This window comes from Lynx canadensis, chromosome C2, assembly GCF_007474595.2.
Source record: "Lynx canadensis isolate LIC74 chromosome C2, mLynCan4.pri.v2, whole genome shotgun sequence".
NCBI lineage: Eukaryota > Metazoa > Chordata > Mammalia > Carnivora > Felidae > Lynx > Lynx canadensis.
The window spans coordinates 51061838-51089330 of record NC_044311.2 but is presented as its reverse complement, the minus strand read 5'-3'; the positions used below and the strand labels follow the sequence as shown (position 1 = coordinate 51089330).

Genomic DNA, 27493 nt, shown 5'->3' with positions numbered 1-27493 from the left:
CCATTTAGCCTATCCCCCCACTCAAAACCCCTCCAGCAACCCTCAGTTTGTTCTCTATATTTAAGAGTCTCTTATGTTTTGTCCTCTCCCCTGTTTTTATATTATTTTTGCTTCCCTTCCCTTATGTTCATCTGTTTTGTGTCTTAAATTCCACATATGAGTTAAGTCATATGATATTTGTCTTTCTCTAATCTTGCTTAACATAATACCCTCTAGTTCTATCCACATTGTTGCAAATGGCAAGATTTCATTCTTTTTGACTGCAGAGTAATATTCCAGTGTGTGTGTGTGTGTGTGTGTGTGTGTGTGTGTGTGTGTGTATGCCACATCTTCTTTATCCATTTATCTGTTGATGGACATTTGTGCCCCTCTTTTCTTTTAAATAATGAAAGTGCATTCCATGTGAAATCAGAAAAAAATTTTAGCCAATAAAATTTTGGTACATGAGGTTTGTTGAAATCCTGGTCATGCTTCGAAGTCGTGACAGTTTTAAAATGTGGCAACAATATTTGATTATTCCTTCCACAGAGAGGTGGAGTCTGTGTCCTGTCCTTTTAAATGAAACTGCTTCCACCAATGAGCGCAGCGGAAATGTTCCTATGTGATTTCTGAGGGAAGGCCATAAAAGGCCACGCAGTTTCTGCCTTGTGTGCTAGGAGCACCAGATATGGAAGCCCTGGACCTCAGTGTAAGAGGTAAACCACCCTGAGGCTGCAGCACTGGAGAGGTCATCTGGGGGTACTATGGTTGACATTCTAGCTGAACCTGTCCTTCATTCCAGGTATGTGGCACATGAAGCCATCCTAGAAGTGGATGCTTCCAGCACTCTGTTGTCTGAGTCACTCCCAGCCAACTGGGGTTCCGACAGTATGGAGAAGAGACTGCCCACATTGTGTTCTATCCAAATTCCTGACCCACAGACTCTCTGAGTGGCATAAATTGGTGGTTTTTCATGCCAGTAGTCTGGGGTGCTCTGTTAGACACCGATAGATACCAAAACAGTTTTCCTCAAATTTCTCCCTCTTTCTGAAACCTTCCCTGCTCCTTTCTGTCCTTCCCACAATTCTGACCCCCAAATTAAACTATTCATTCTTGTCTCCAAAAGCCCTTTCTTATAACCTGTATCAGAGTACTGACTCATCTTGTCTTTCTCCAGACGATGAGAGTTAAGGGCAGAAGCTCTGTGAGTCACTTTTGCCTTTTCAGAGCACCTAACAGCCTGAATCTAATGGATGGTTCTTTTATGCCTTGTGTTATTAGTATAAGGCACAAGAGAGATGGAAATTGACAGAGAGGTCAATTTTGGTGTGTATGTCAGACTTCCATGGAATTCTAGCCTTTTCCTTGATCCGGGGCTACAACTCAATACCATAGCGGGATGGCATTATATCTGTAAAGTGTCCCAATGTCTTAGTTTATTTGGGCTGCCATAACAAAATACCACAGACTGGGTGGCTTAAACCACAGGAACTTATTTTTTCACAGCTCTAAAGGCTGCAAGTTCAAGATCAAGGTGTTGGCAGACTTGGTCTCTCTGAGGTCTCTCTCCTTGGCTTGCAGACTGCTGCCTTCTGTGGCCTCACATGGTCTTTCCTCTATGCATACAAACCACTGGTGTCTCTTCCTCTTCTTATAAGGACACCAATTCTATTGCATTTAGGGTCTCATCCTTAGGACCTCATTTAACTTTACCTCTTAAAAGGTTCTATCTCCAAATACAGTCATAGGAGGAAGTAGGGCTTCAACATATGAACTTGAGAGGTATGCAATTCAGCCATAACACCAAAGGATACAATGGATTCTTAGTTTTATTTGCACTCCCTGTAGTTGTAGGTGTCACTGAAAAGAAATAATGAACTCACGGATCCAAACTCGATCCACAAACACTTTCCTGGTTTTAAGTTCCAGGTTTATACCATGCTTACTCTCATACCCTTTCAAATAATGACCTGTTGAGGTGATAGCTGTCTATGCTAACTTGTCCTTCTCCACGTCCAGTGACAAGATTTGATTTCATGGAGGTTTTATTTATTTGCTTGTAATTTTGTTTGATGCCCAAGGGAACCTCCAACAAATCTTCAGTATCACTGTCAGCCGCAAAACAGCGCAGATTGCGAAGGCATCCCCCACACTCTGCTGTGTGTAAGTGGGTGTCCTTCCGTTGCAACCCTGTCAGTTCACTGAAGTTGAATAAAGTGCATCAGTGAAGAGGCTGGGGAAAGAAACTGCTGAGAGTGATCCGAGAAGGATTTAAGGAAATGCAGGAATGCCAGGAGCTATAGTGACTAGCAACTACTTTTTGGAATTTTTCTTCTTAAATTAATTCCATGCAATTTCCTTTTTGGTCAGCCCCTGTTTTTTTTTTTTTTTTTTATTGTTTTATATCATATTCCAAAAGTGAGTGAGAGAGAGAGAAGAGAGTGAGAACACAATCTTCTCTGAGTTGAACTGGATTTGGGACAATTTTATATCCCTCTGTGAACTACAGGTGCTGAATATTCAACATCACACATTTACCCTTTGCAATTCAAATTAAAGTGCACCTATCTGGCCATTTTCACCCTTGTTTTCAGCTGGTCTTTGTCACACTACCTCATTGTCATTCCTCAGGCCTGGCCCACCTTCCTTTCACCACTTAAGGAATGAGAAGGCGGTTTTTGTTCTGATTCATACTATCACTAAAGCTCCACAAGAATCAATGGGCTCTCATTTTCACACAATGCGGCATGTTTACACAGTTACCACCCTGCCTGTATGGAGGGCTGGAATACTAAAAAGTTCTTTATGTGAATGTTGGTTCTGAAATGCATTTTATCTGCCCGTTGAAGCTGGTAAGAATTTTGTTCCAATCTGTAAGAAGGCTTTATCCTTGCTCTACACTATCAAGCTCTCAAGATTTTATCTTTCTTGAATTGCCTACAGGTAGGATGAGATTCAATTTGCTAAGAGTCCTTGTTTTTGACACAAAGACAAATACGCACTCCTGTGCTACTTCACGAAGCAATGATTCATTTAAAACAAAAAAACAAAAAAACCTCTCAGGATCAGGAATTCTCCAGAGAGAGAGAGTGAAGCCAAGTCATGCTTTCCTTATTAATTTCAGTATGCTCTCTCTCTACTGGTTCACTTCAGAAAAGAGGTATAATTACTCTCTTTATGAGTCAGACTCATAGCCCAGCACCTGTTAGAAAATTAAAAAAAAATATTTTCCCCACATCACATTACAAAGGGAGGCCCATTGTTTTTGCGCAGTTGCTGGTATTTGCTCCTTTGCCAAAATGACTATTTTGGAGGCTTTGAAAGCCAGAGTGTGATAATGAAAAACAATGACTAGAGACATTTCCAAATGCCAATACATAAAGATAGTAACATGAACTTGATAAACTCTGATTTTCATTCCTTCTAAATTGTTCATAGATTAATAAGGGAGAGTCTGTTTCTCCTAGGCATGGCAAAGTGGCAGATACAGGCAGTTCAGAGCTGTTTCCTAAAAACACACCCCAGGTAGTTACTTATGCATTAGGTATGGAATTCAGTCAGTGCCAACTGTGGAAGGAGACTCAACATATTTGAGTATATTATGGGCATAAAAATTAAAGAATAATTGTAAGTAAGTAAAACGGATATCATGGCATAAAAATTACCTAGCTCAGGGAGGGGTAGGGTGTGATAAAAAATCTTTACAGTCCATTTTTTGACTAAATGTTGTATAAAGAGATAAAGGTCAAAATATTATTGTTGTGCAGATGATAGACAGAGTGCTTGATCCTGATGCCAAAGACAGAGGGTCGACTCTCTCCACTTTGTCATGCTTCCCCAGCAACATCAAAGGGTGTCTCCGTACAAGACTAACTTGAAATTTACTTTCAACAAGAAATGCATGCTGCACAGTTCCTTATCACCTGGTGTACTGCAGGGAGAGCTCTCCCAAGCCTTGCACCCTGCCCAAAGCACAGGTAACATTTCCAGGCCTCTGCCATGTGCATAGTGGGGAAAAGCAAACAGAGCAGAGGCCGTGTGGTATGTGCCCTTGGCCAATGATGACAGTAAGTAAAATGCAAAGAGCTCGGATACGGATAAAACTTTTTGTCCTGTTTACTTAGGCTTTTTTGATTAATGTCATTTTTTTATATTCCTTTCCTTTTCTTGAAGCCATGAATCAACACTGAATGAATTAGTGAATTATTGGTTGAACAGGCAATATGTTCTTCATCTCTTGAAGAAATTTCTTATTTCATCTATTTCTTTACAAAATAATTATGAGGTCAACAGTTTATTAATGACAAGGTCGATGGAGCACCTGGGATTCATTCAACTGGAGAATTATTTAGGAACAATCTGAAACCAGGCCAAGAAACATTTTATGGTCAAATACTGAATTGTGATCTGTAGGAAAACAGGGTTTTTATCTCCCTAAATTTTTTTTTTACAGTATTTAGTAAAAGAAAATTAACCATCTGGTAAAGATGTTTCTTAATTCACTACCTGAGCATAATGACTGGAACAAAGAGCTTCATAAATGTTTGTTCAAGGAATAAATAAATGAACAGACACTGATACAAAATTAAAAATTACCGACAACCATTTTGTTTAAAAATCAGCATTATTCTTCAGGATTAATTTTAGATAGCAATGTTTGTTATAATTTACTATGGATTAAAATTAACCAAAGAATCAAAATAAATAAGACATATATCCTGGGTTTCTTCCAAACAGAAAAATATTTTTTTCATTAAACACTCTATAAATTTGCTTCTCCCAGAAACAGATGACTAAAGGAATTCTCTAGCTTTGAATTCTTATATTAGAAAAAAAAAATGTTTAAAATAATTACGCTAAACTTGTACCTTCACAAGAAGCAACGGGAAGAAAATTTAAAAACAAAATAAATAAAAGAAAGGTAATAATAAAGTTAAAACTCAGGTCTCCTGGGAACTAGACACAAGACAGAACTAGAAGTATGTGTAGTTTATTGGGGCAAACTCCTTAAAAGGGAGAAAGAGCAGGGAAAACCTTCAGACTACAGTGCAGGTGAGGCATCTGTGAGCAAGAGAAGGCAGTAAGGAGCTTTGGTGGTACAGAGCTGAGTAAGTCTCAGGCAGTCAACTGGGAGTCCCCACTGAGCAGTCCTGCACTGGCCAGAAATTACAACAATTCTCAGTTACTGCCCAGGGTCTTCCTGGAAGCATATGGCTTCAGCTTGGAAACCAAGGCAGATCTTGAAGGCTCCAATAGCTGAAGGCTGTTAGTGAACTCTTACCCATTGGAGCAGGTACTTAATTGGAGATGAGAATAACATTCTAATGTGGCTGCCACAGTTTGCTCCTTGTGCCACATGAGTTTACTTGCTTTATACATTTGGGGCACAGATCTGCCAGGGTTCCTGTATTTGTCATCTACTGCTGTGTAACAAGTTATCCCCAAACTTAGCAACTTAAAGAACACAATTATCTCATTCAGTTTCTGAGAGCCAGGAATCTGGGAGTAGCTTAGCTGCATGGTTCTGGTTCAAGGTCTCTCATGAAGTTGTAGTCAAGATGTTGGCCAGAGCTGGAGTCATCACAAAACTTGACTGGGGCTAAAGAATCTGGTTCTGAACTCATGTGATTGCTGGCTGGCCTCAGTTTCTTGCTGGCTATTGGCCTGAGGTCTCCATTCTTCTTCACGTGGGCCTCTCTGAAAGCTGCCTGTGTGTCTCATGACCAATTGTAGGTAGCAAGTTGGCAAGTGATGTGAGAGAGAGACTAAAACAGAAGGTGTAGTCTTTTATAACCTAATTTTGGAAGTTACATACCATCCCTTCCATCATATTCTGTTGGCTGCACAGACCAACCTTGATCCAATGTGGGAGGGACCACACAAGGGTATGAATATCAAGAGGCAGGGATCGTTGGGGGCTGTCTTGGGAGCAGGCTACTGCAGTTCCCATGAACTTCTCTTCCTGAGGACAAACTCAGAAAAGGGAAGTAAGTGGGACAAACTAAAGCCCCTGCCTCAGCAGTTAGTTTTAGGGTCACAACTGGCACTCATCATCACTCTCCTTCACTGTCCATTCCAAATTTCCCCAGTCACCTGCTATCACCTCTGCTAGTCTTTGTGGTTGCCAGCATGGCGACACCTTTTCTCACCTCCTGCTACCTGGGTACAGGGAGCACAAAGGAACCCAAAGAGCCTGGTGACAGCTGTAGCTTGTAATTCAGTGGGACTCTCCATGTGTCTTGGGGTGAGAATGCACCCCCTCTGGAGACTGGGACTGCTGATTCTGCAGGGCCCACAGTTGTAGAAACAAGATGGAAAACTTATGTCAGTGGGCCACTGGAATGATGGTAAGAGGGGCCACTTCTGTGTCCACCCTTTGGTTCCCAGACATCTGTTTGCTTCCAACACAGTGCTTTCCATAGGTCATCAATTGAGCATATACACTGCACTCTGGAGGATTTGCTTGAACTAGATATGCTAAAAGGTTTACCCAATAAAAATAACCAAAATGTCAGATAAAATAACCAAGAAAACACTTTTAAAAGAGATCACTGAGGGGCACCTTGGTGGCTTAGTCGGTTAAGTGTCCGACTTCAACTCAGGTCACGATCTCATGGATCGTTAATTCAAGCCCTGCATGGGGCTCTCTGCTGTCAGTGCAGAGCCTGCGTTGGATCTTCTGTCCCTGTCTCTCTCTGTCCCTCCCTCGCTCTCTCTCTCTCTCTCAAAAATAAATAAACATAAAAAAAAAAAGACATCACTGAGATGGCACAAAAGTAAAGCATCAGCAGAGATCAAAAACAAGATGAAAGTAACAACTTTGGGAGAGGAGAACCAAAGCCAGCTCTCTTTGTGTTAGGCCCACACAAAATTGGAAATCTTTTTTTTTTTTTTGCTACAATATGATTTAACAATTCTATACATACTCAGTGCCCTTAATCCTCTTTATCTATTTCACCACCACCACCCCTACCACAACATTTGAAATCTTATAGAAGACCCCTACATGAAGCAGGAATCTCAAAGGGCTTTACCTTCAATTAAGGGTGAGTAAAAAACGAACTGCTACACAGAAGGGGACAAACCACATCTGATTCTATTTTTATGCTGGGGGACAGTGGTAGGAAATCTCACTTGGGAATTTAGAACTACAGCTTGGCCCTCACGTGGCTTTTTGCATGAATTTATGTTATACCACCTGTATCTGAAAAACTGAAAGAGGAGAATTTTAATTAAAGCACTCTCAGAATGTTTGTATAATCAACTGGGAGGAGCAAATGTAAATATTTTCTGGAAGAATGCAATCTCAACTGAGGCCTCGAAGAATTCCTATAGATAGAGTTCCAAAGAACATAAGCTCACATAAAACCACACATAGGTATACTCTGCCTTCTCTCCTCCCCTGCAGGAGAATAAAGCACCGTGAATGAGAACGAGCAGACACAGGCAGCAAACTCAGATCTGTAAAGATGATAAGACACAGAATATAAAATAACCATGTTTGGTATGGTGAAGAAATAAATATTTTGTGAGAAAGGAATAAGAGATGGCTTTTTATTTTTTTTAAAGGTTACTTAATTTATTTTGAGAGAGAGAGACACACAAAGAGTGTGTGTGTATGTGTGTGTGTGTGTGTGTGTCTGTGTCTGTACGCAAGTTGGGGAGGGGCAGAGAGAGAGGGTGAGAGAGAATCCTAAGTGGGCTCTGTGCTGTCAGTACAGAGCCTGACTTGGGGCTCAAACTGACGAACCATGAGATCATGACCTGAGCTGAAATCAAGTCTGATGCTTAACTGACTGAGGAGATGGCTTTTTAAAAACACAATCAAACAGACTGATGAAGAATTGAATGAAATTTTCCAAAATGAAAAACTGCTTTATGCAGAAAGATTATGAGACCAAATGGAGGAAGGTCTGCAAGAAGAAACAGTGAGCAAAGAAAGTGGTAAGTATGTTAGGTATATTGAAATAAACACTGACATCATCATCATCATCATCATCATCGTCATCATCATAATGTCTAATTTGTGAGGTTAAACAAACAAGATAGAATTCAAATACTGGTCAAAGTATAATATAGATTGGAATGGGGTGGAAAACTATAGTTCAAATAATCTAAGATTCTTGCATTGTTTGGGCAGAGCATCCAAAAATGAAGTAAGTGTGTTCAAATGTCTAGGGTAACTCCTAAAAATAGATATAGAGATAATTAATTCCAAAAGAGAGGTAGGGGGTGGGGTGGTAATAGCAAAAGATGAAAAGAAAAAAGAAAACCTATTCAGAAGATGGCAAGAAAGGAAAAAAGAGAGAGAAATGGATGGCACATGATAAGATGATAGAAATAAATCAAAGGAAGAAGAGCAAAGACAGTCTCAAGATCCTTTGCCCCAAATCAAAACAGTGGAAGTTTATACACACTCTACAATGATGGGTGTTAATTTCATACTGTGATTAACAATGAAAAAATGAGCATAAATGACCTTTGAGAATAAAAGGCTTTATTCTACAAAAGAAACTTTAACTTCTGAAGACCTGTGCCACAAAAATGGACTTTCATAGACAATTTTTATGAGCACTCTTCTGATTACTAATTTTAGAACATGTTTTTATTCTTATAAATTTTGGCCTTTGACTTTATCTGGAGAGTTTTTCTTGTGAACAGCTATATAATTTGTTATATCTCTCTCCTTTTGTACCAGTTTTAACACTCTTTTTCTCCTTTGTCTGTATTTAGAAGGACCTGCTTTTTTTAAGGCTATAGCTAGGACATCATATTCTAGAAATAAATCAGAAAGCACAGGACCTAAAGACCTAATATAGACAATGACACAGTTTAAAAAAGGAATGTGAGACCTATAATATTCTGTTTCTACAGGATGCTAAATAGCTTCCTAAAGGGTCCTTATAAGATTCTGCAATAGATCTTTTTCATAGATCTATTTTGTCTTCTTTTTTTCCTATATGGTTTTCCCTTGTTTTATAATTTTTTCCCATAGTTTCTAAGTACCTTCTCTCTTTTCTTTTTTTTTTTTTTGTTCTCTCTCTCCTCTCTCTCTCTCTCTTGCTTCTTGAATGCTCACCCTCAAATGAGGCTAGACTGTTATGTCAATAGAGTATAGAGACATCACCCAAGTTTGCTCTGAAGTGAGGGTCCCATCCCTTTTCAGAGACACAAATGGAGTCAAGACAATGTGCTTCGTCCCCAGTCCAATTCCCAGTTTACATTGTCTATTTGCCAATCCAGACTTTGCCACTTATAAGCTGTGTGACTTTGGGTGAGCTGCTTAACCTCTCTGTGCCTTAGTTTTCTCCCCTGTGAAAGGAAGTTGATAAATATACCAACTTCACAGAGTTCTTAGGAGAATTAAATGAAATACTTTCAAAGCTCTTGGCACTATGGACTGCCCATCATAAACAACAAATATAACTAGCATTATCATTGTTACTCCTGCCATACTGTTGCTGTTACCGCTACCACTACCTGCTCTGTAGGCAACCACGCTCTTCTGACAGGGCACACTCTTCCACCTGTGCTGAGTGTCCCGTGTGCTGACCCACGGCTGTACGGGAGAGAATTCCCCTTTCTTTTTTTTTTTTTTTTTTTTAATTTTTTTTTTTTTTCCACGTTTATTTATTTCTGGGACAGAGAGAGACAGAGCATGACCGGGGGAGGGGCAGAGAGAGAGGGAGACACAGAATCGGAAGCAGGCTCCAGGCTCTGAGCCGTCAGCCCAGAGCCCGACGCGGGGCTCGAACCCACGGACCGCGAGATCGTGACCTGGCTGAAGTCGGACGCTTAACCGACTGCGCCACCCAGGCGCCCCAAGAATTCCCCTTTCTGAGATCTAATGCACCGCTGCCCATCTCTCCCTCCCTACCGCCACTCACACAAGCTGCTTCTTTAGCCTTTTTTTTCCCCCAGGAGTTTGCATCTCAGAATGTTCCCTACAAAGTGGCCCAGGTGCTTTGAAGGGCAGCACCCATGTGGCCCAGCAGTGGTGGGGGGCGGGGGGCAGGTTCTTGTGATTCTGTTGCCTGTGTGCTTTTCTTTTCCATCACGGTTTTTAACGGGATACTGGAAGGGACTGCATCAATGCCTGCTGGCCAGGTATCACACCATCTTACACCAGATATCTAGTTCCCTGCTTTTAAATGGAACACAAAGTGAAGGCACAGCCTGATGTTTGTGTAGACGGCCCTTTCAGCAGGCAAGGTGTCCATGCCTTTTTTATTCATGCTTTTTCAGTAACGCAAGAAAATCTCTCTGACCTGCAGTGAGACCTTGATTTTAACCTGAGATGGATAAGGGAGTGTAATAGATCCCTTTTTACACACATTTAGGTAAGTTAGAAGATCCGAGGTTAAATTTTCTCAGGAGTGCTAAGACTAAATGTAAAGATGGCCTAGGAAAACTGCTAAGACAGTATCCTGATCATGTTCCCAGGAAAATGCAGAACCTTTATGAGAAGATCTGTGTACTGAAACCCGTGGCATTACATTTGGAATGAGGTTTGTATAAGTCACCTGTAGTGACTGAGTTTCAATAATGTATGAGTCCACAGTTTCTTCATTAAAAATTTGGCTGCTTTTACAGTAAGAAAGGCCAGAAGAGGCATACATAATAACAACAAATAAATGAACAGCTCATAAAGTTCTTGTGGTTGAAGTACAATCAGGATCATACACTCAATCAGGTCACATGCCCTCGGGCCCAGTTGGACACCTACCTTTCCCTGTGTCCTTCGAGAGCTGTCCTAATTCTGGAGGGGTGGGAATGGTTGCAGAAACTCTGGGTATCTGGGGGCCATTGAGAGTTAAGAATGTACCTATGAAGTAAGCATTAGAAACATTTAGGACATTGTAACTAAAATAAGAACAGCGATAGAGACTCTACACACATATGCTACTGAGATGCATCAAGCCCAATTTAAAGCACGAAATTACAGACAATTTGACAAACATTTTTAAGGCCTTTAATACACAAGCAAAACAAACTCTGATATTGGTTGCATAATTATATCTGACTCATGGATAATAACATCAAAACATGGAAAAACATCTCTTTCCATCCAACAGGGACATCTCTCCCTACCAGCAAGCATACTATGTCCAGGGCACAAATGGTAAAAATAAGCTCTTTCTCCACTTCCACATGAGTCATGCAGATACCAAGAATTTGATGACATTAAATAATTAGTGGAGCAGAATTCCAACCATGTTATTTACAGAAAATTTAAGCCCCAAACTTGATCTTAATGGCTCATATTCCTCTTTACTACTTCCTCTATTATTGCCAGGGACTGGAAAATTAAAGAACTTTCTTCCTGGAGATTGCAGTGTGCCTTAGATTGCATAAGGTAAATAGGGTTGGTCAGTTGTGGGGTTCCTTTGGTTAAGAGTGTTATAAAGAGTTCCGTTTGGACGCGGTCACAGAGAACCACAGGGACAGCACCCATACATACTGCACTCAGAAATTTCCCTCTGCTGTGATCTGGGCCCAAGGCCAGAAGAAGTATGAATTGGCTCTCAGGGTCCTCTCCCTGACACTCTGTACCCTGGGTGGAGGCAGACAGAGGGAACGGGGCACAACCTCTGTCTTGGATCAGAAGTCTGGGAGCCCAACCCTCTGATCTGAGGTATTCTACTCAATTTTGCCCAGAAGGTGTAATGTTCTGATGCAGACAGGATTCTGGTTGATTTGATTCGCTAACTTAGAACAGTGGCCTTTAACATGGAGAACTTACACCCCAGGGGTATTTCAAAGGTTTGATGGTCTTAAATTCAGAGATACTGTGAACCTAAGATTCTCCTATTTCCTTGACTTATAAATATTGCTATTCAAGCGTCATGCTAGAAATGTAATATTTTAGCACACGTTGGGATTTTCTGGTAGATTGCAGAGATGGGAGTTAGGCAATTTTGGACTAATGATTCTCTTCTTCTGTGCCCTGGATTTGTCAAATATCCATGTGAGGGATGGTTTCATGAAAGCAAGGCAAAAATAATGTTAACTAATGTTGAGTAAGAAAGGTTGATTATTGAAAATGCCCCCTCCTGCAATGCATTTAAATATAAGCAGCTCTTTTCAGCTCTTCTCAATATTTATCCCTCAGACACATTATTTGCTAGAAAAAACTCCAGACCTTATATAGCAAAGCAGTATAGGTGAGTGTCCCTAATATTTTCAAATGTTATTAGAATGTTTTCTTAGACTATTAACCTTTTCAAGATATACTAAAGTTCTACGAGATCTTTCCGCTTGGCACTTATTCTTCAACCAAGTAGTTAAAACAATTTTTATTAAATACTGCTTGAAATGTGGATTGCAATACAGTATAATCCTCATCTTCTTTCATCATAAAATGTTTAGTGTTTTCTACCTCCTGTTAATAAAAAGCAAACGATATCCTATGTACAAATTCTTTTAACGTCACCTACTTTATTTTTTAAATGTAAAAGGAAACATTATGGATTCACCTCATCAAGAAATGCATTGTCAATAAAATTGAACTTTCATGCTTAATAATTATTTAACAAAATTTGTAATATGTTTATGTTGTTTACTTTTTGTATTTTTTTAAAGTTTATTTATTTTGACAGAGAGAGAGAGCGGGGGAAGGGCAGAGAGACAGGGAGAGAGAATCCCAAGTAGGCTCCTCACTGTCAGTGCAGAGCCCAATGCAGGGCTCAAACTCACAAAACTGTGAGATCATGACCTGAGCCCAAACCAAGAGTCAGACACTTAACCGACTAAGCCACCCAGGCACCCCTATGTTAACATATTAATAATAGATCCTGGAAGAATCTTGGGTAGGTAGCGGAGTAAGAGGATACTGAGCTCACCTGTCCCACATTTCCAACTAGATATCATCCATATCCAAGTCAATAAACAGGAGAGTGATCAGAACGAAGACAGGCAAAACAAACTCCAAGACTACCGATAGAGAAGAAGCTGCATCTGAAAGGTTAGAAAGGTCAGAAAGGTGGAGGGAGGCTGCCTGCAGGAGGAAGGCAGCTGCACATGCAGAGAGGGCAGAGAAATGGGCCCTTGCACCAGGGAGCTCACATGGGGAAGACTAATCCCCATAACGTTTGACTTTCAAAACCAGAGGGGCTGAGTTTGTAAAACCAGTGGGACTGGAGCCAGGAGCTTTAAAACTCAGCTGCCTCAGCACCAGGTGAGCTGGAAGGGCCATAGCTGGGTTGCCGCCCTTAAAGAGACCGAAGCCTGTGTGGAGCGGCAACATAAAAATGGCAGCTTACACAATGCCAGGGGCAAATGGGACACAGATCTGTTCACAATGATTTCCGAGTATGTTGGGGGACTTCTCAGAAAACGAGGGAGCTAGCAGGTGCCATTTTTCTCCCCTGTCCCCAAGCATAAACACAGAAGTGCCTGTGGGAGGTGGCGCTAAACAGAGACTTGCTACCTAACCTGCTACCAGTGCACCATGTCTACAAGTTCTCCTGAGGACTTGCCCCTTCTAAGCCTGCTAGCCTCAGTCCTGGGCCCAGGGCAAATTTTGGTAAAGTCATGAGTGCACCCCATGCAGCCGCCAGGTGCACAGCTGCCTATGCGTGGTGCACAAGTGCACTGCCCCAGGCCCAGCCACGTGCCCCCAGCCACCCTGGCGCGCAGCGCCCAGCCACGGCAATGCTTCAGGGGGATCCGGCATAGGACCAGTGGCCCAGTACAAATTCTGTTAACACCGTTGCCCCACTCTCAGGTTCACTAGTGGGCAAATCCACTCAGAGCTGGCCTGTCTGGGTCCCACTAACACCACAGGGAGCAAGCACAGCCCACAACAGGCAGATGACTGCACTGAAAGGAAAAGTAACTCAGACACAATAGCAGGGCATAAGCAACACACACAGGATGCTCTCCTGAAGTGCCAGGTTCTGGTGCACAGGGGACGTTGCACTGTGGGTTCTCCAGCACCTCTTCATCATAAAGTTACTACTTTCAAGAGCAGAAGGCACAGCTGACTTTCTTAACACAAAGAAACAGACACAGAGAGGCAGACAAAATTAGGAGATAGAGAAATTTACCCCAATTGAAAGAACAGGACAAGACCACAGCCAGACACCTAAGTGAAACAGATAGTTTCACTAAGTAACATACCTGATAGAGAATTTAAACACTGATCCCAAGGATACTCACTGGACTTAAGAAAAGAGTGGAAGAAATGAATAAGACCCTTAACACAGAGATAAGGAATAACATAGCAGAAATAAAGGGCTCAATAAACAAAATTAAAAACACATTTGATGGAACGAACAGCAGGATGGAAGAACCAGAGAAATGAATTACTCGAATTAGAAGAAAGAGCAATGGAAAGTAATCAAGTTGAACAAGGGAGAGACAAAAGAATTATGCAAAATGAGAACTCAGGCTCATTCAAACTCAGACTCGTTTAAACTCAGACTCTATCAAACGTAATAAGATTTGTATTATAGGAGTCCCAGAAGGAGAGAGAAAAGGGGGAAGAAAATTTATTGAAGAAATAGTAGCTGAAAATTTCCTTAATCTGGGGAAGAAAATATATATCCAGATCTAGGAGACACAGGGAACCCTCACCAAATCAACAAAAGGAAACCCACACCATCACATATTGTAATTGAATTTGCAAAACATTGGATAAAGAAAAAAAAAAAAAACATTTAAAGCAGGAAGACAAAGGGATGCCTGGGTGGCTCAGTAGGCTGAATGTCCAACTTCGGCTCAGGTCATGATCTGACCGTCTGTGTGTTCAAGCCCCATCTCGGGTTCTGTGCTGACAGCTCAGAGCCTTGAGCCTGCTTCAGATTCTGTGTCTCCCTCTCTCTCTGCCCCTCTCCCACTCATGCTCTGTCTCTTTCTCAAAAAATAAACAATTTTTTTTTTTAAAAAGCGATTAAAGACCTAAATATGAGACCTGAAACCGTACAAATCTTGGAAGACAGCACAGGAAGTAATTTCCTTGACACTGGCCATAGCAACTTCTTTCTAGATATGTCTCCTAAGGCACAGGAAACAAAAGAGAAAATAAATTATTGGGACTATATGAAAATAAAAAGCTTCTGCACAGTGAAGGAAACAATCAACATAAAAGGCATCCTAGGGAATGGGAGAAGATATTTGCAAATGACATACCTCATAAAAGTTTAGTATCCTATGACTCAACACCCCTAAACAATCCAATAAAAAATGGGCAGGAGATATGAGCAGACATTTCTCCAAAGAAGACATACAGATGGCCAACAGACACATGAAAAGATCTTCATCATCACTTAACCATCAGGGAAATGCAAATGAAAACTACCATGAGCTATCACCTCACGCCTGTCAGAATGGCTAAAATCAATAACACAAGAAACAACAGGTGTTGGCAAAGATGTGGGGGAAAAAATACTTGCATGCTGTTGGTAGGAATGCAAACTGGTGCAGCCACTCTGGAAAATGGTATGGGGTTTCCTCAAAAAGTTAAAAGTAAAACTACCTTATTATTCCAGTAATAACACTATTGGGTATTTGTCCAAATAATACAAGAACACTAATTCAAAGGGATACAAGCACCCCTATGTTTATAGTGGCATTATTTGCAATAGCCAAGATATGGAAGCATCCCAAGTGCCCATCGATTGGTGAATGGATAAAGACATGAGATACATATATACATAATATATAATATATATGTATATACATGTGTATATATAGTGTACATATATAACATATACATAATATATATGTACATATATATACATAATGTACATATATATTACATATACATACATTATATATATTATATATATATAATATATATAATGGAATATTACTCAGCCATAAAAAAGAATGCAACCTTGTCATTTACAAAACATGGATGGAGCTAGAGTATAATGCTAAGCAAAATAAGTCAATCAGAGAAAGACAAATACCATATGATTTCACTCATATGTGTAATTTAAGAAATAAAACAAGCAAAGGGAAAAATGAGAGAAATCAAGAAGCAGAGTCCAATTATAGAGAAAAATCTGATGGTTACCAGAGGGGAGGGGGGGTGTGGGGATAGGTTAAATAGGTGTTGGGGATTAAAGAGGGCACTTACTGTGATGACCACATGGTGATGTATGGAAGTGTTATATTACTATTTTGTGTACCTGAAACTAATAAAATACTCTATGTTAACTAATTAACATAGTTAATTAATTAAAATAAAAACTTAAGATAAAAAAGTAAATAAAAAGGTAATAAGAGAAATATTAAAAATAAATACTAGTATATTGATAATTAATAACATTAATCCATAAGAATGTTATAAAGTTATATATATGTTTTGATAGTAATTTAATAACATGGGAGATTAATAAAAATACCTTTTGTAATCATAAAGGTATCTGAAAGTAACAGTTTTATTTTTAAATGTCTATATTTATAATATGCTGATTATCTTTACAACATCCTTTGCAACTATTTAAACTTATAATGAAATATTTTAGATGTCAACTTACAAATGTACAATAAATAGTTTTTTAATTTTTTAATTTTTTTTTAAAGTTTATTTGGAGAGAAACAGAGACAGTACAAATTGGGGGGGGGGAGGGGCAGAGAGAGAGAGAAAGAAAATCCCAAGCAGGTTCCATGCTGCCAGCACAGAGCCCAACATGGGGCTTGAACCAATGAAACTGAAATCATGACCTAAGCCAGAACCAAGAATGGGGCGCTTAACCAACTGAGCCACCCAGGCACCCCTATAGTATTTTAAAATCACATTTTCAGGGTACACAGCTGAAAACACTGACTTAAAGTCCTGGAGGGAATAAATCTGTGGATTAGGTCTTTACTTCATCACTTCTATGAAATAAGGTAGTGGATTCTTTTCTCCCTAACTTCATCTTTTCTCATTCACCTCAGTTCTTTACTGAGTACTGTATACCTCTTGGTAAAATAAAAATGATTCTGGTTTTGAGATGCTATGAGATTCCAGCTAAAACCTCAACCATTTGAAAAGTGTAGTAATAGAGAATGGAAATTTGGCCATCCTGGGTTTTAGGAAATTCTGCTTTAAATCAGTGAAAAGTAGTTAATTCAATCTTGGCAGTAACCTTAATTCCCTAGAAATTTAAGGTTCCAGATAGAAAATTACAACTGTAGAACTCATTCAGTCTAAGAAGACAGAAGACAGAAGGCATCTCTTTAGATTAATGTGTTAGACTGTATCAAGCTCACTTGGGAGAAAGTTGGATATATCTGACAATGGTGCACAATGTAAAACCAGATGTTCATACTTTCCAGAAAAAGTATATTTCCAGTGTTAAGTCTTATAAAACGTTTATTTTAAAATGCTTCAATATTTTAAATTATATGTCTAATTCTCGGGCTTGAATTATTATTATTTATGAGATTAATGACAATAACAACCATAGAAGCTGAATATCAGCAGTAAGAATGTTAATAAAAGATATTAAAAACTTTTTAATGGCAAATGAAGTCCATCCTTTCATTATTTTCTAAATTCAAAGGTTAAAGAATGTAGCCATCCTGTTATATAATGACATAAGCTGATTTAATATTCACAGGCAAGTGAGCATAATGCCTTATTGTGTCAAGTACAGATTTTGAAATTTCATAATTCTTTTTAATTTTTTTTTTTTAATTTGAGAGAGAGAGAGAGAGAGTGAGTATGAGTTGGGGGAGGAGGGAGGGAGAGAGAATCTTAAGCAGGCTCCAAGCTCAGCACAGAGCCTGATGCGGGGCTTGATCCCACAACCCTGGGATCATGACCTGAGCCAAAATCAATAGGCAGATGCTTAACTGACTAAGCCACCCAGGCGCCCCCAGATTTTGAAATTTTAAATATGAATCAAATTCTTATTCAATGCTGTTCTACCTTTAAAATAAATTGATCTAGGTGTATATTGCAAGTTATAGTTTTATACTTAAGTGGTTAAGAACTACTTTCAGGGGGAATAATGGTATTCCAGTATCTCTTCTCATGATTCCAATAAATTATCTAAGTATTCTATGTTTCACAAGCCTCAGAGACAACCAGCAATACCAGATTTCCTTTGGGGAAATAGTTACCATTATGAGATTAAATTTGAGATTACCATTATGAGGTACCATTATGAGATTATGAGATTAAACCAAATAGGTACCATTATGAGATTAAAATTTAAGATTATTCAATGAGGGGCACCTGGGTGGCTCAGTCAGTTAAGTGACTGACTCTTGATTTTGACTTAGGTCATAATCTCATGGTGCATGGGATCAAGCCCTGTGTAGGGCTCTGTGCTGACAGCGCAGATCCTGCTTGGGATTCTCTCTCTCCCTCTGTCTCTGCCCCTCCCCAACTTATACACACACACACACTCTCTCAAAATAAATGAATTAACATTAAAAAAAAAAAAGATTATTCAATGACTTGCCAATGATCAAAATGAAAGCATTTCTATTGGGTTTTTTTTTTGTTAATAACAAATCTTTAGTTCTTTGCAGGCTCAGAAACTTGGATCGTGACATAAGATTTTATGAATATTGATTAGATATTGATTTCCTTTTACTCACTAGTTTTTCTGGAGAGTTTTCAAGACTCACAATCAATTGATGAAAAAAAAAAGAATTTGAGTGCATTGGGAGCTGAGGTATTGAACATGGGGATGGGTGGTCTCAGAGAGCCATTTGTTTCAGATAGGCATGAGGGAACTGAGTCTAGCAAGATTATTTCCGTTCAATACTAATGTATAGCTCTTAGAGGTGAAATATGCCAGGGCTTTAACATGTATAAGGATCACCTGCGGATCTCATTAAAATCAGATTTTATTCAGTAGGTTTGGGTGTGAGGACTGATACTCTGCATTTCTAATAAGCTCCCGGGAGACATTGATCCTGCTGGATCACTTTGAGTAGCAAGAATTTAGAGCACTGATACTATTCTTCCAGCCTACAAATGAGATGTTTGGCCAAGATTTGGAGGCCATGGCTTTCTCATCAAGTCAGCTGTCAAGCAGTTATAAGGATTTAAAAGATTATTTAACCTCAAAGGGAACTATTATTTCCTTCTGTAAAATTATAGGTCTGGACCAGGTGATGTATCATTTCAGAACTATAAAATTTAAGGATTTTAAGATAACCCTTATCGTATTTTGGCTACTATCTCCTTTACTTTCCCTCATAAACAGTTTATTGTGCTGTATTAGTCCCTAAGGTCACCACTGAGTTGTGCTTTGCATTCTTTGAGGCCAAGATGATAGCTATTTTTTAAATGTCAATTTCCATCTTCCTCCTCCATAATTCTTAGAACACGATTCAGATTTGTATTTTTTTTTTTAACTTTAAGAATTCTTATAAGTCCTGAGTCTGTGGGATTAGTTTACCTGTTTCCCAAATGAAATGTAGTTCCCATGATTTCACATTTTTCAGACAAGCTGTAATATTCTTAAATAGAAGGGTGATCCTTTAATTGGACCAATCTCATACACGGCACCCCTGCTAAGTGGCAATAACTAGTAACAGTTTTAAAATATATTTAATAGGGAACAAATTCTTTCCCTTCTCTGAATAGAATTCGAGTCAGCTCCTTCCTGTTTATTTCCGTCGTCAACATCTTTATTCAGAACTTCATATAACTCTTGTCTGGACTACTGTACTAATCTACCAACTTGTGTTCCATCTCCAGCCTTTCCACCCCATAATTATTCCTATAAACCTCTGCCAGATTTCAACAAAATGCATGCCTCTTTTAGTCAAAATGCTGCAATGGCCTTTATTCAACACCTCCATGCTATGGGGTCAGGTTCCCACTACTTCCCTTCACCAAGTATTTTCTACACTTTCCATGCCTGTACCTCTTTATACATCTCTTCCATCTGGTATACCTTCTTCTATAAAACCCTACCAATTTTTTAAGATCTATTATAAATGCCAGTTCTTGCTAAAAATGCTCCCTGATTTTTCCACCAAGAAGATGAACTTGTGTAACACTTTGCTTTTGATTCTCTCCTCAGCATCTACTACCTGACATTATAATTTCTGTATATACGTCCTCTTGCTCTCTACTATACAATTCTCGGGAAACTGTAGTATGTCTTCATTTTTATAGCTCTCACAGTGCTTTTTCAATTCTCTGTATCTGTTGAAGAAATGAGTGAATGTATAATATAGCTTCACTGTTCTACAGATCAAGATGCTCAGAAACTGCAGAAGTTTAAAAATTATTCCTTGGTCTTAATCAGTATTCATTTCCAGGTAAATTAATCTCTGTGACACAGTATCCTCTTGTATATTTTGGGGTGGAGGTAAGGGATGTCTAGTAAATTTTTTTACTCAATGGTTATAAAACATCATGCTGTATAAATGCTGGAGAAGAAGGAAATATTTTGACTTTCTGGATCATGGTAAATATTGTCATAGGATAGGTGTGTTTCAGATTCAACTACAGTGTTATGAAGAAAATTTTATGTGTGAAAAAGATTATACAAAGATGACATAATTTATATTTAAGATTTTAAAGAGGCAACCCAACTATATTGGCTTCACAATTTATTACTATATGGGGTTAATATTTTCAAAAGGAAAAGTAGTATTTCTTCCTTAAGATACCATAGACAACACCTTAGGAATGTGACCATTATTGTCTATCATGGCTTGAGGACCATTAAAGGTGTTCTGAACAAGATATATTATTTTACTAAAACATGTAAGTGAAGGAGCACCTGAGTGGCTCAGTCAGTTAAGTGTCCAGCTCTTGGTTTAGGCTCAGGTCATGATCTCATGGTTCATAGTTCTAACCCTGCGTTGTTGGGCTCTGTGCTGACAGAGCACAGCCTGCTTGGGATTCACTCATTCCTTCTCTCTCTGGCCCTCCCCTGCTCATGCACTTTCTCTCTCTCACAATAAATAAATTAAAAAAATAAACCATGAAAGTGGAAAAGTAAAAAATATATATCTATAATCATTGTAGGATTTGTGAACTTTGGGCACATATTAAATTGATTTCCTGTGCTCCGTAAGATACAAAATGATGGTCAGGAATTTTGAGCTCCAGTGCATTAACCCTTTCAGGATACTAGGTTGCTTTATCAGTGCAATACTGCAATTTTAAGAACCTTAAAAGATGCAGCTTGAGAAAACTTGTTCCACAATCAAAGCAATTAGCTATAATTGATCTGTAATACTACAAAAACTTTTGGGACTAATAGAACATTTTAAAAAATCTTAGTTTTACATAATTTTCTTTTTTTAAAGTTTCTTTTTGAAAGAGACAGAGCATGAGTGGGGGAGAGCAGAGAGAGAGAGAGAGAGAGAGAGAGAGAGAGAGAGAAATCTGAAACAGGCTCTAGGCTCTGAGCTGTCAGCACAAGCCTGACATGGAGCTCAAACTCATGAACCACGATATCATGACCTGAGCTGAAGTTGGAGCCTCAACCAACTGAGACACCCAGGTGCCCCTGCATAATTTTCAACATTAACATCTCTTCCAGTCAATTCCATTGCCAGAAAATATAACTTTTAAGTAATTCTGACTAACTATAAATACAGTAATTGCATTCAAAAAGATTTTGAAAAAAATCACTTGAAAAATCTATGTTAACTATAGAATTCTTCCATCTTTGTCTACCAATATTAAATTGAGAAGAAAAAAAAAACCAGGGTTATAATTATTTGAGGAATATTTTCTGTGATATTTTCTTTTTGCACCTATCAATCCTTCCACTGAGGTCATGGAAAACAGATGTATATAGAGAAATTAAAACTAATAGATTTAAATTAATATCCATTATATGCATTTGAGAGCTCTCTTTTGCCATAGTATTCACTGCCTCCCTAACACTCTTGATATGATACTGTTTCATGCCAGGAGTTAGCTCATCAGTGAGAAAATCAAGGGAAGTTTATGTTCTTAACCCCCAGGTTACATACTCTAGTGCGATTCTCTTTTCTTTAAGTGTCCTCCTCTAAAAAATCCCAGCACATAGCTTAGATGGCACCATTCAAGTGGTCTAGCTTGATACAAATGTCAATATTGTCTCTGTCGTGTATCCACGGAATAACCTCTCTAATATACTTGTGGAATATAACACAGTCTTACCGTGATTCTATTCTCAGAGAGATTATTTACATAATGACTTGTTATATTATAAAGTGAGAGTATAACAACAAACCAAGAAACCAGATTTGCACTGATAGTCTTTATCACTTTAGAAAAGCTTACACGTGACCTTCTTTACAAATTTAAATGTGTTCATAATTTAGGAAAAAAAAATGTATCCCCATGGTTCCTGAAGAGAGAGCTGAAATTGGGAGACTGTGGAAAAGCGTGTATCATATGATGGCAAAGAACCGCTGCCCCGAATTTTCCTGTAGGCTTTTATTAAAGTTTTCTCTAGCTTCTGCCATCTACCTCACGTCACGAGTACTTGTAATTTAAACATCCAAATACCAGGTCAGAAATATCGAGGTCTGGTCCAGTAGTTCCCAGAGGGTGGCACGGGTACTACTGTCATTGTACACGATGATTTTAGGGGGTACACCAACCAACATTTTGTAATTTTAACAGATACATGTTGATTTTCAAGTATTAGCAAAAATATACCTAGCAAATCAAACTCGTTACTCTACAATTATTCTTTCTTGGGCCAAGCTTTCTTTTTACATAACTTTAAGTTTAAAAAGCGAGGGCATTTAAAGAAAATATTAGGTAAATACTATGTGGGGCTTCTGACAAAAGTCCTGATGGAGGCTGGGGAAACTCTGATGAGTGGGAAAGTGAGTGGAGTGGTTGGGGTCGGTAAACGGTCTGGTTTTAGCTCTGTCACTAGCTGTACCTCTTTAGCAAGTCGGACTTCTTTGGGTATCTATTCCTTATTTGTAAAGAAATGGTTGGGGTGACCTCTAAGGTTCACTCCAGCACCACCATTCTATTGTTTTGTTCTCTTGTCAAATGCCATTATAAGGAACATCGATCTCTGTAAAGTGAAACTAAGCATTCTAAGCCTTAACACAAGATGTGCTCACTTAAACTAGTCAGGGAAATCGGCAGACCTAATGTGGAATTTTTTTTTCTTTTTTGAAGTTAAAACACACGATTGGTAGATTAGACTAATCCTTTTAAAGATTAGAGATAAACTTGAATTTACTTAGCAGCTTTACTTTGTTTTTTTGCACATGGGAGGGATTCCGAGTACCTTTGGATTCTCTCGTGAACATAATAGCCAGACAGAGGAGAGTTTTATGTGCCATATTTGACATGTGCTACTAACATTCTCATCTGGGATTAAAAAGCTTGGATGTCCCTGATACAGTCAGATGAAGCATTTAAGTAAAGTCAGTGTTGGAAAAAAAAAATGCAGTTCAACTTGAAGGGGAAAAAAGATGGACAATCACTAGCTTAAGGTAAAGACTTATGTTTTAAGAAACAGGAGAAGCCTGAAGCTTTATAACTTAAAATAGCTGGTTTGGTTTCTGGTTTTAATTTTTCACTATGAAAATAGAAAATATGTTAACCAATCGGCCATTTTAAGAGGTAATAAAACATGAACCCCCAAATTAGCACTATGTGCCTCTATGAGACTGTCTTGAATTAGTTCTTTTCCCAATGGCTCAAATCAAAATCTAATCGTGATTACTAAAAACCATTCAATGTAGAAAAACTACCTCTACCAAGTAATATTTACATGGTCAGCCAGACTGTTTTTAAAAATAATCTCTGAAGTTTGAAAAGTAAACCCCCTTGTCCTTGAATTGGAGTTGGTGTCCCTTTTTCTAGAAGGTCCCAGGTTCACAGGAAAGACTGTCTTCTTGAAGGGTACCTATCATTACTTCTGGCCTAAAAAGAAATTGTATTAACCAATTAAACTGCAAGATGAAAAGAGAAGGTTTCTATGATGATGTTGAATTCTGTGAATATTTGAACTAAATATTTTGGAAATTATCAAATTTAGGACTAACGTACTTCTATTTTCTATTTGTAATACTAATCACATCTATTTAACCTATTCAGCTCAACAAACAAATGAACAAACACCAACAAAACCAACACAATCTATTTTTGGTGGAAATATATCTGCTTGTAAAGGTGCAAAAAAAAAATAGCAAAGATGCTATGGGTGAAAAATTTTACCTGTGATCTCAAAAAGGGAATATTCAGAGAACACATCTAAACATCCAATATAGACACATAGAAATTGGCCCTCTGGAATACCACCAACTTCATTATCTGTTGCAACTTCAAAGGCCTCTTGGAAAATATGGCTTCACAATTCCTAGTTTTTCCAACTATCCTATTAAAAATATCTATAACCGTGCATTCTGGATCTGTGATAATAATTTGACCTCTGTCATCCTCAGTTACACTTGGTCTGGGAAGTACCAAGTGTCCTGCTTGGAGCTGCTCCTGGCTGAATCAGTCACTGCTGATTTAGTCTCCTCCTCAGAATGGCAGTCAGTCTTTGTCTGGTCTCATTTACGGAAGATGCTCGACCCCTGGGAGGATGGGGCTGGGGGAAAGTAGGCAAACCTGAGCTGCTGACCCTCTTGGGTTGAACTGAGGTTGGGGCAGTGGTGGGTTTTGACACTCCATGCAGGCTGGGGATTTTGATTCCTTTTCCAGAGTTCAGTCTTGCAAGGCTTCTTTCTCCCCGGCTGCTGACCACTGCAGCAGAGGAGGTTAGGCTGCCCTGGTTAAGGGAACACCGCGACAAAGGTAAACTTCCACTGAGCTTCCTGAGCTCCAGAAGCTGTTCTCTGGCTTGGCTCAAAGCCTCTGTCAGTTCAAAGCGTTCTTCACACTCCCTGCGCACTGTTTCCTGAAGAAAAGTGTTCTGAAATGAGAAAAGGTGGGGGGAGAAGCATCCCTAGCTTTAAACTGTACATTTGGATGGTAATTGGCAATATAAATGGAGAACTAAAATGGAAATCAGAGGTCCGTCTTTGACTGTCTTTGTGGCTACTCTACCACGTGGGACAGACAAGTCAAAAACGCAAATGATTTGTGAAGCTGGAAAGAACTTTGAGAGGACATTTGGTTCAACCCTTGCAGTTTGCAGAATAGGAACCAAGAGCCAGTATCACTCAGATGGGTAGTGAGGGGCTGGCACTGGAACCCGGAACTTCTAATGCTTACTTTAGTGGGGTTTCAACTCATTGGCACATGTGATGCCTAACAGTTAACATCTGCAGGGGCAAGTATGTTAAGTTTATAACGAAGGTAAGCTGCAATACACAAGACAGGTAAAATTGCTTGAATTATAAGATTGAAAGAATAAAACATATCAGGTACAGTGCTTAAACAATAGAATCAGCTACTTTATATGACGCTTTCTCAACGGGACTTAAATATACTGATCGTTTGTTATTTTGTAAGATATATATCAAAATAAAGAAGAACGTTATTTGCTTTTAACTCCATTTGACAATCAAGTATCAAGTCGCCAGAAGCAGTAGTGGATACAATACCTGCCCTCAATAAGTTTGCAGCTTCATGAGTTTGAGCAGAGCTGTTTTTTATGTCTCCAACAGGATTTGGAACCAAGGGTAGAAGTTATGTAGTTGAAGATAAGGAAGAACTTTTTAAAAGCCAGAGCTGTCTGGAGGATACCCTGAAAGGTTAAATCTCACTTGACTGGGATGGACTGGAGCAAACTTAAACTTCAAATGGGTGACTGAACTAGAGATCACTAAGGTCCCTTCAAATTCCGAGACTATAGTTTTAGTTAAAGAAGTTACTCATCTTTCGTCTATGGAATTCATCCAAATTATTTCAAGGTCCATGGTAAGAATTAGCTCTTGGATCTTTCTAACCTCCTGACATGTCTGTAGAATGTCAAAAAAGAGGTTGAAAAGCAAACAATTCAAAGTAGTAAACAAATAAGGAAACAATTAAAATGATTGTGCTAGACCCAGCAATAGCACTGCTAGGAATTTACCCAAGGGATACCGGAGTACTGATGTATAGGGGGACTTGTACCCCAATGTTTATAGCAGCACTCTCAACAATTGCCAAATTATGGAAAGAGCCTAAATGTCCATCAACTGATGAATGGATAAAAAAATTGTGGTTTATATACACAATGGAGTACTACGTGGCAATGAGAAAGAATGAAATGTGGCCCTTTGTAGCAACGTGGATGGAACTGGAGAGTGTGATGCTATGTGAAATAAGCCATACAGAGAAAGACAGATACCATATGGTTTCACTCTTATGTGGATCCTGAGAAACTTAACAGAAACCCATGGGGGAGGGGAAGGAAAAAAAAGAGGTTAGAGTGGAAGAGAGCCAAAGCATAAGAGACTGTTAAAAACTGAGAACAAACTGAGGGTTGATGGGGGGTGGGTGATGGGTATTGAGGAGGGCACCTTTTGGGATGAGCACTGGGTGTTGTATGGAAACCAATTTGACAATAAACTTCATATATTGAAATAAAATAAAACAAAATAAAATAAAACAAAATAAAATAAAATAAAATAAAATAAAATAAAATAAAATAAAATGATTGTGCTATAGGATTCTCCGACTGAAAATGAATTTCCATCAGGTTAGTTTGTAAAACTACCCAAGGCATTGCCAAATCTGTCAGTGGGAAGTGTCTTCCCAAGGCTTTTCCTGAATAATCTGCTGTCAGTGGAACTAAGTAACAAAGCATCAGAGAAAGTAGCATCTTCCTGTATTTGAGTTTCTTGTAATTATGATCAGAACTCTATTCAACTCCAAATTTGGTCAGAATTGAAGAATATGGCACAATTCCAGATTGACAGTTGTTCTGTAATTTTCTATAAAATCAGCAGCACGTCTGGGTCAAACAAAGCTTCATCACTTTCATATATTATTAACATACATATGGGTCCATATAAGCATATATATTTTTTTAAATAATGAGGGTTAAGTACTTGCTTCTAGTTAGGTGCTTTTGTTTTTTTGTTATTGTTTTTGTTTTTGTTTTGAGAAACTGGAGACCAAGGATGGTGTTTGTGGCTTTATCATCTGGTTTTCATTAATCCTACCTGAAATACTTGTTGAAAAGGCAAGAGAGGAAGGGCCAGGGAAGAATATTAGTAAGTTGCTCTGTTAGATGTCATCTCATCTCCTGTTCTGACAAAGAAAAACCGTGAAGCCCTACTGCTTATTTGACCTGCTGAAAGCAGCCCAGCCCTGAAGTGGTAGGTCCTGCTCCCAGCTGCCCATGCCGAAATGAATTGTCTAATTATATCAAGCATGCAGGGACCGCTTTGTTTCTGGACACAGAAGCAATTAAAAAAAAATAAGACACTTCATCTATCTTTGCCCAAGTTTTCTAAACTTAATCTAAACTTTAAGTGGCACACCATCAATGCATTATTTCCTATTAATAGAGTTAGCTGGCAAAATATGTTGAAGTGATTAGATTCAAGGGGCTTTCAATTACTTAGTATAAAAAATTTCCTTGATTAAGAAAGTTACGAGAAAGAGTTAAGTTTATTTGAATATATAAAAGAAAAGAATGGATAGCAGTTAACTGATGAGGTAAATAAATTGCTGACATGAATAACAGGTGCACCAATA

The 27493-nt window shown here is 38.8% G+C and overlaps 1 protein-coding gene across 2 annotated transcripts in view; it reads right to left on the bottom strand.

Moving 5' to 3' along the window:
* Positions 1-23519: 23519 nt before the first annotated feature.
* LEKR1 (leucine, glutamate and lysine rich 1) overlaps positions 23520-27493 on the bottom strand; it is a 112790-nt gene continuing 108816 nt past the window's right edge. For both annotated transcript variants that reach the window (XM_032594680.1, XM_032594681.1), the window contains one exon: positions 23520-24776. In XM_032594680.1, coding sequence (XP_032450571.1) covers positions 24363-24776 — 414 coding nt within the window. In that variant the 3' untranslated portion in view covers positions 23520-24362. The remainder of the gene's footprint in view (positions 24777-27493) is intronic.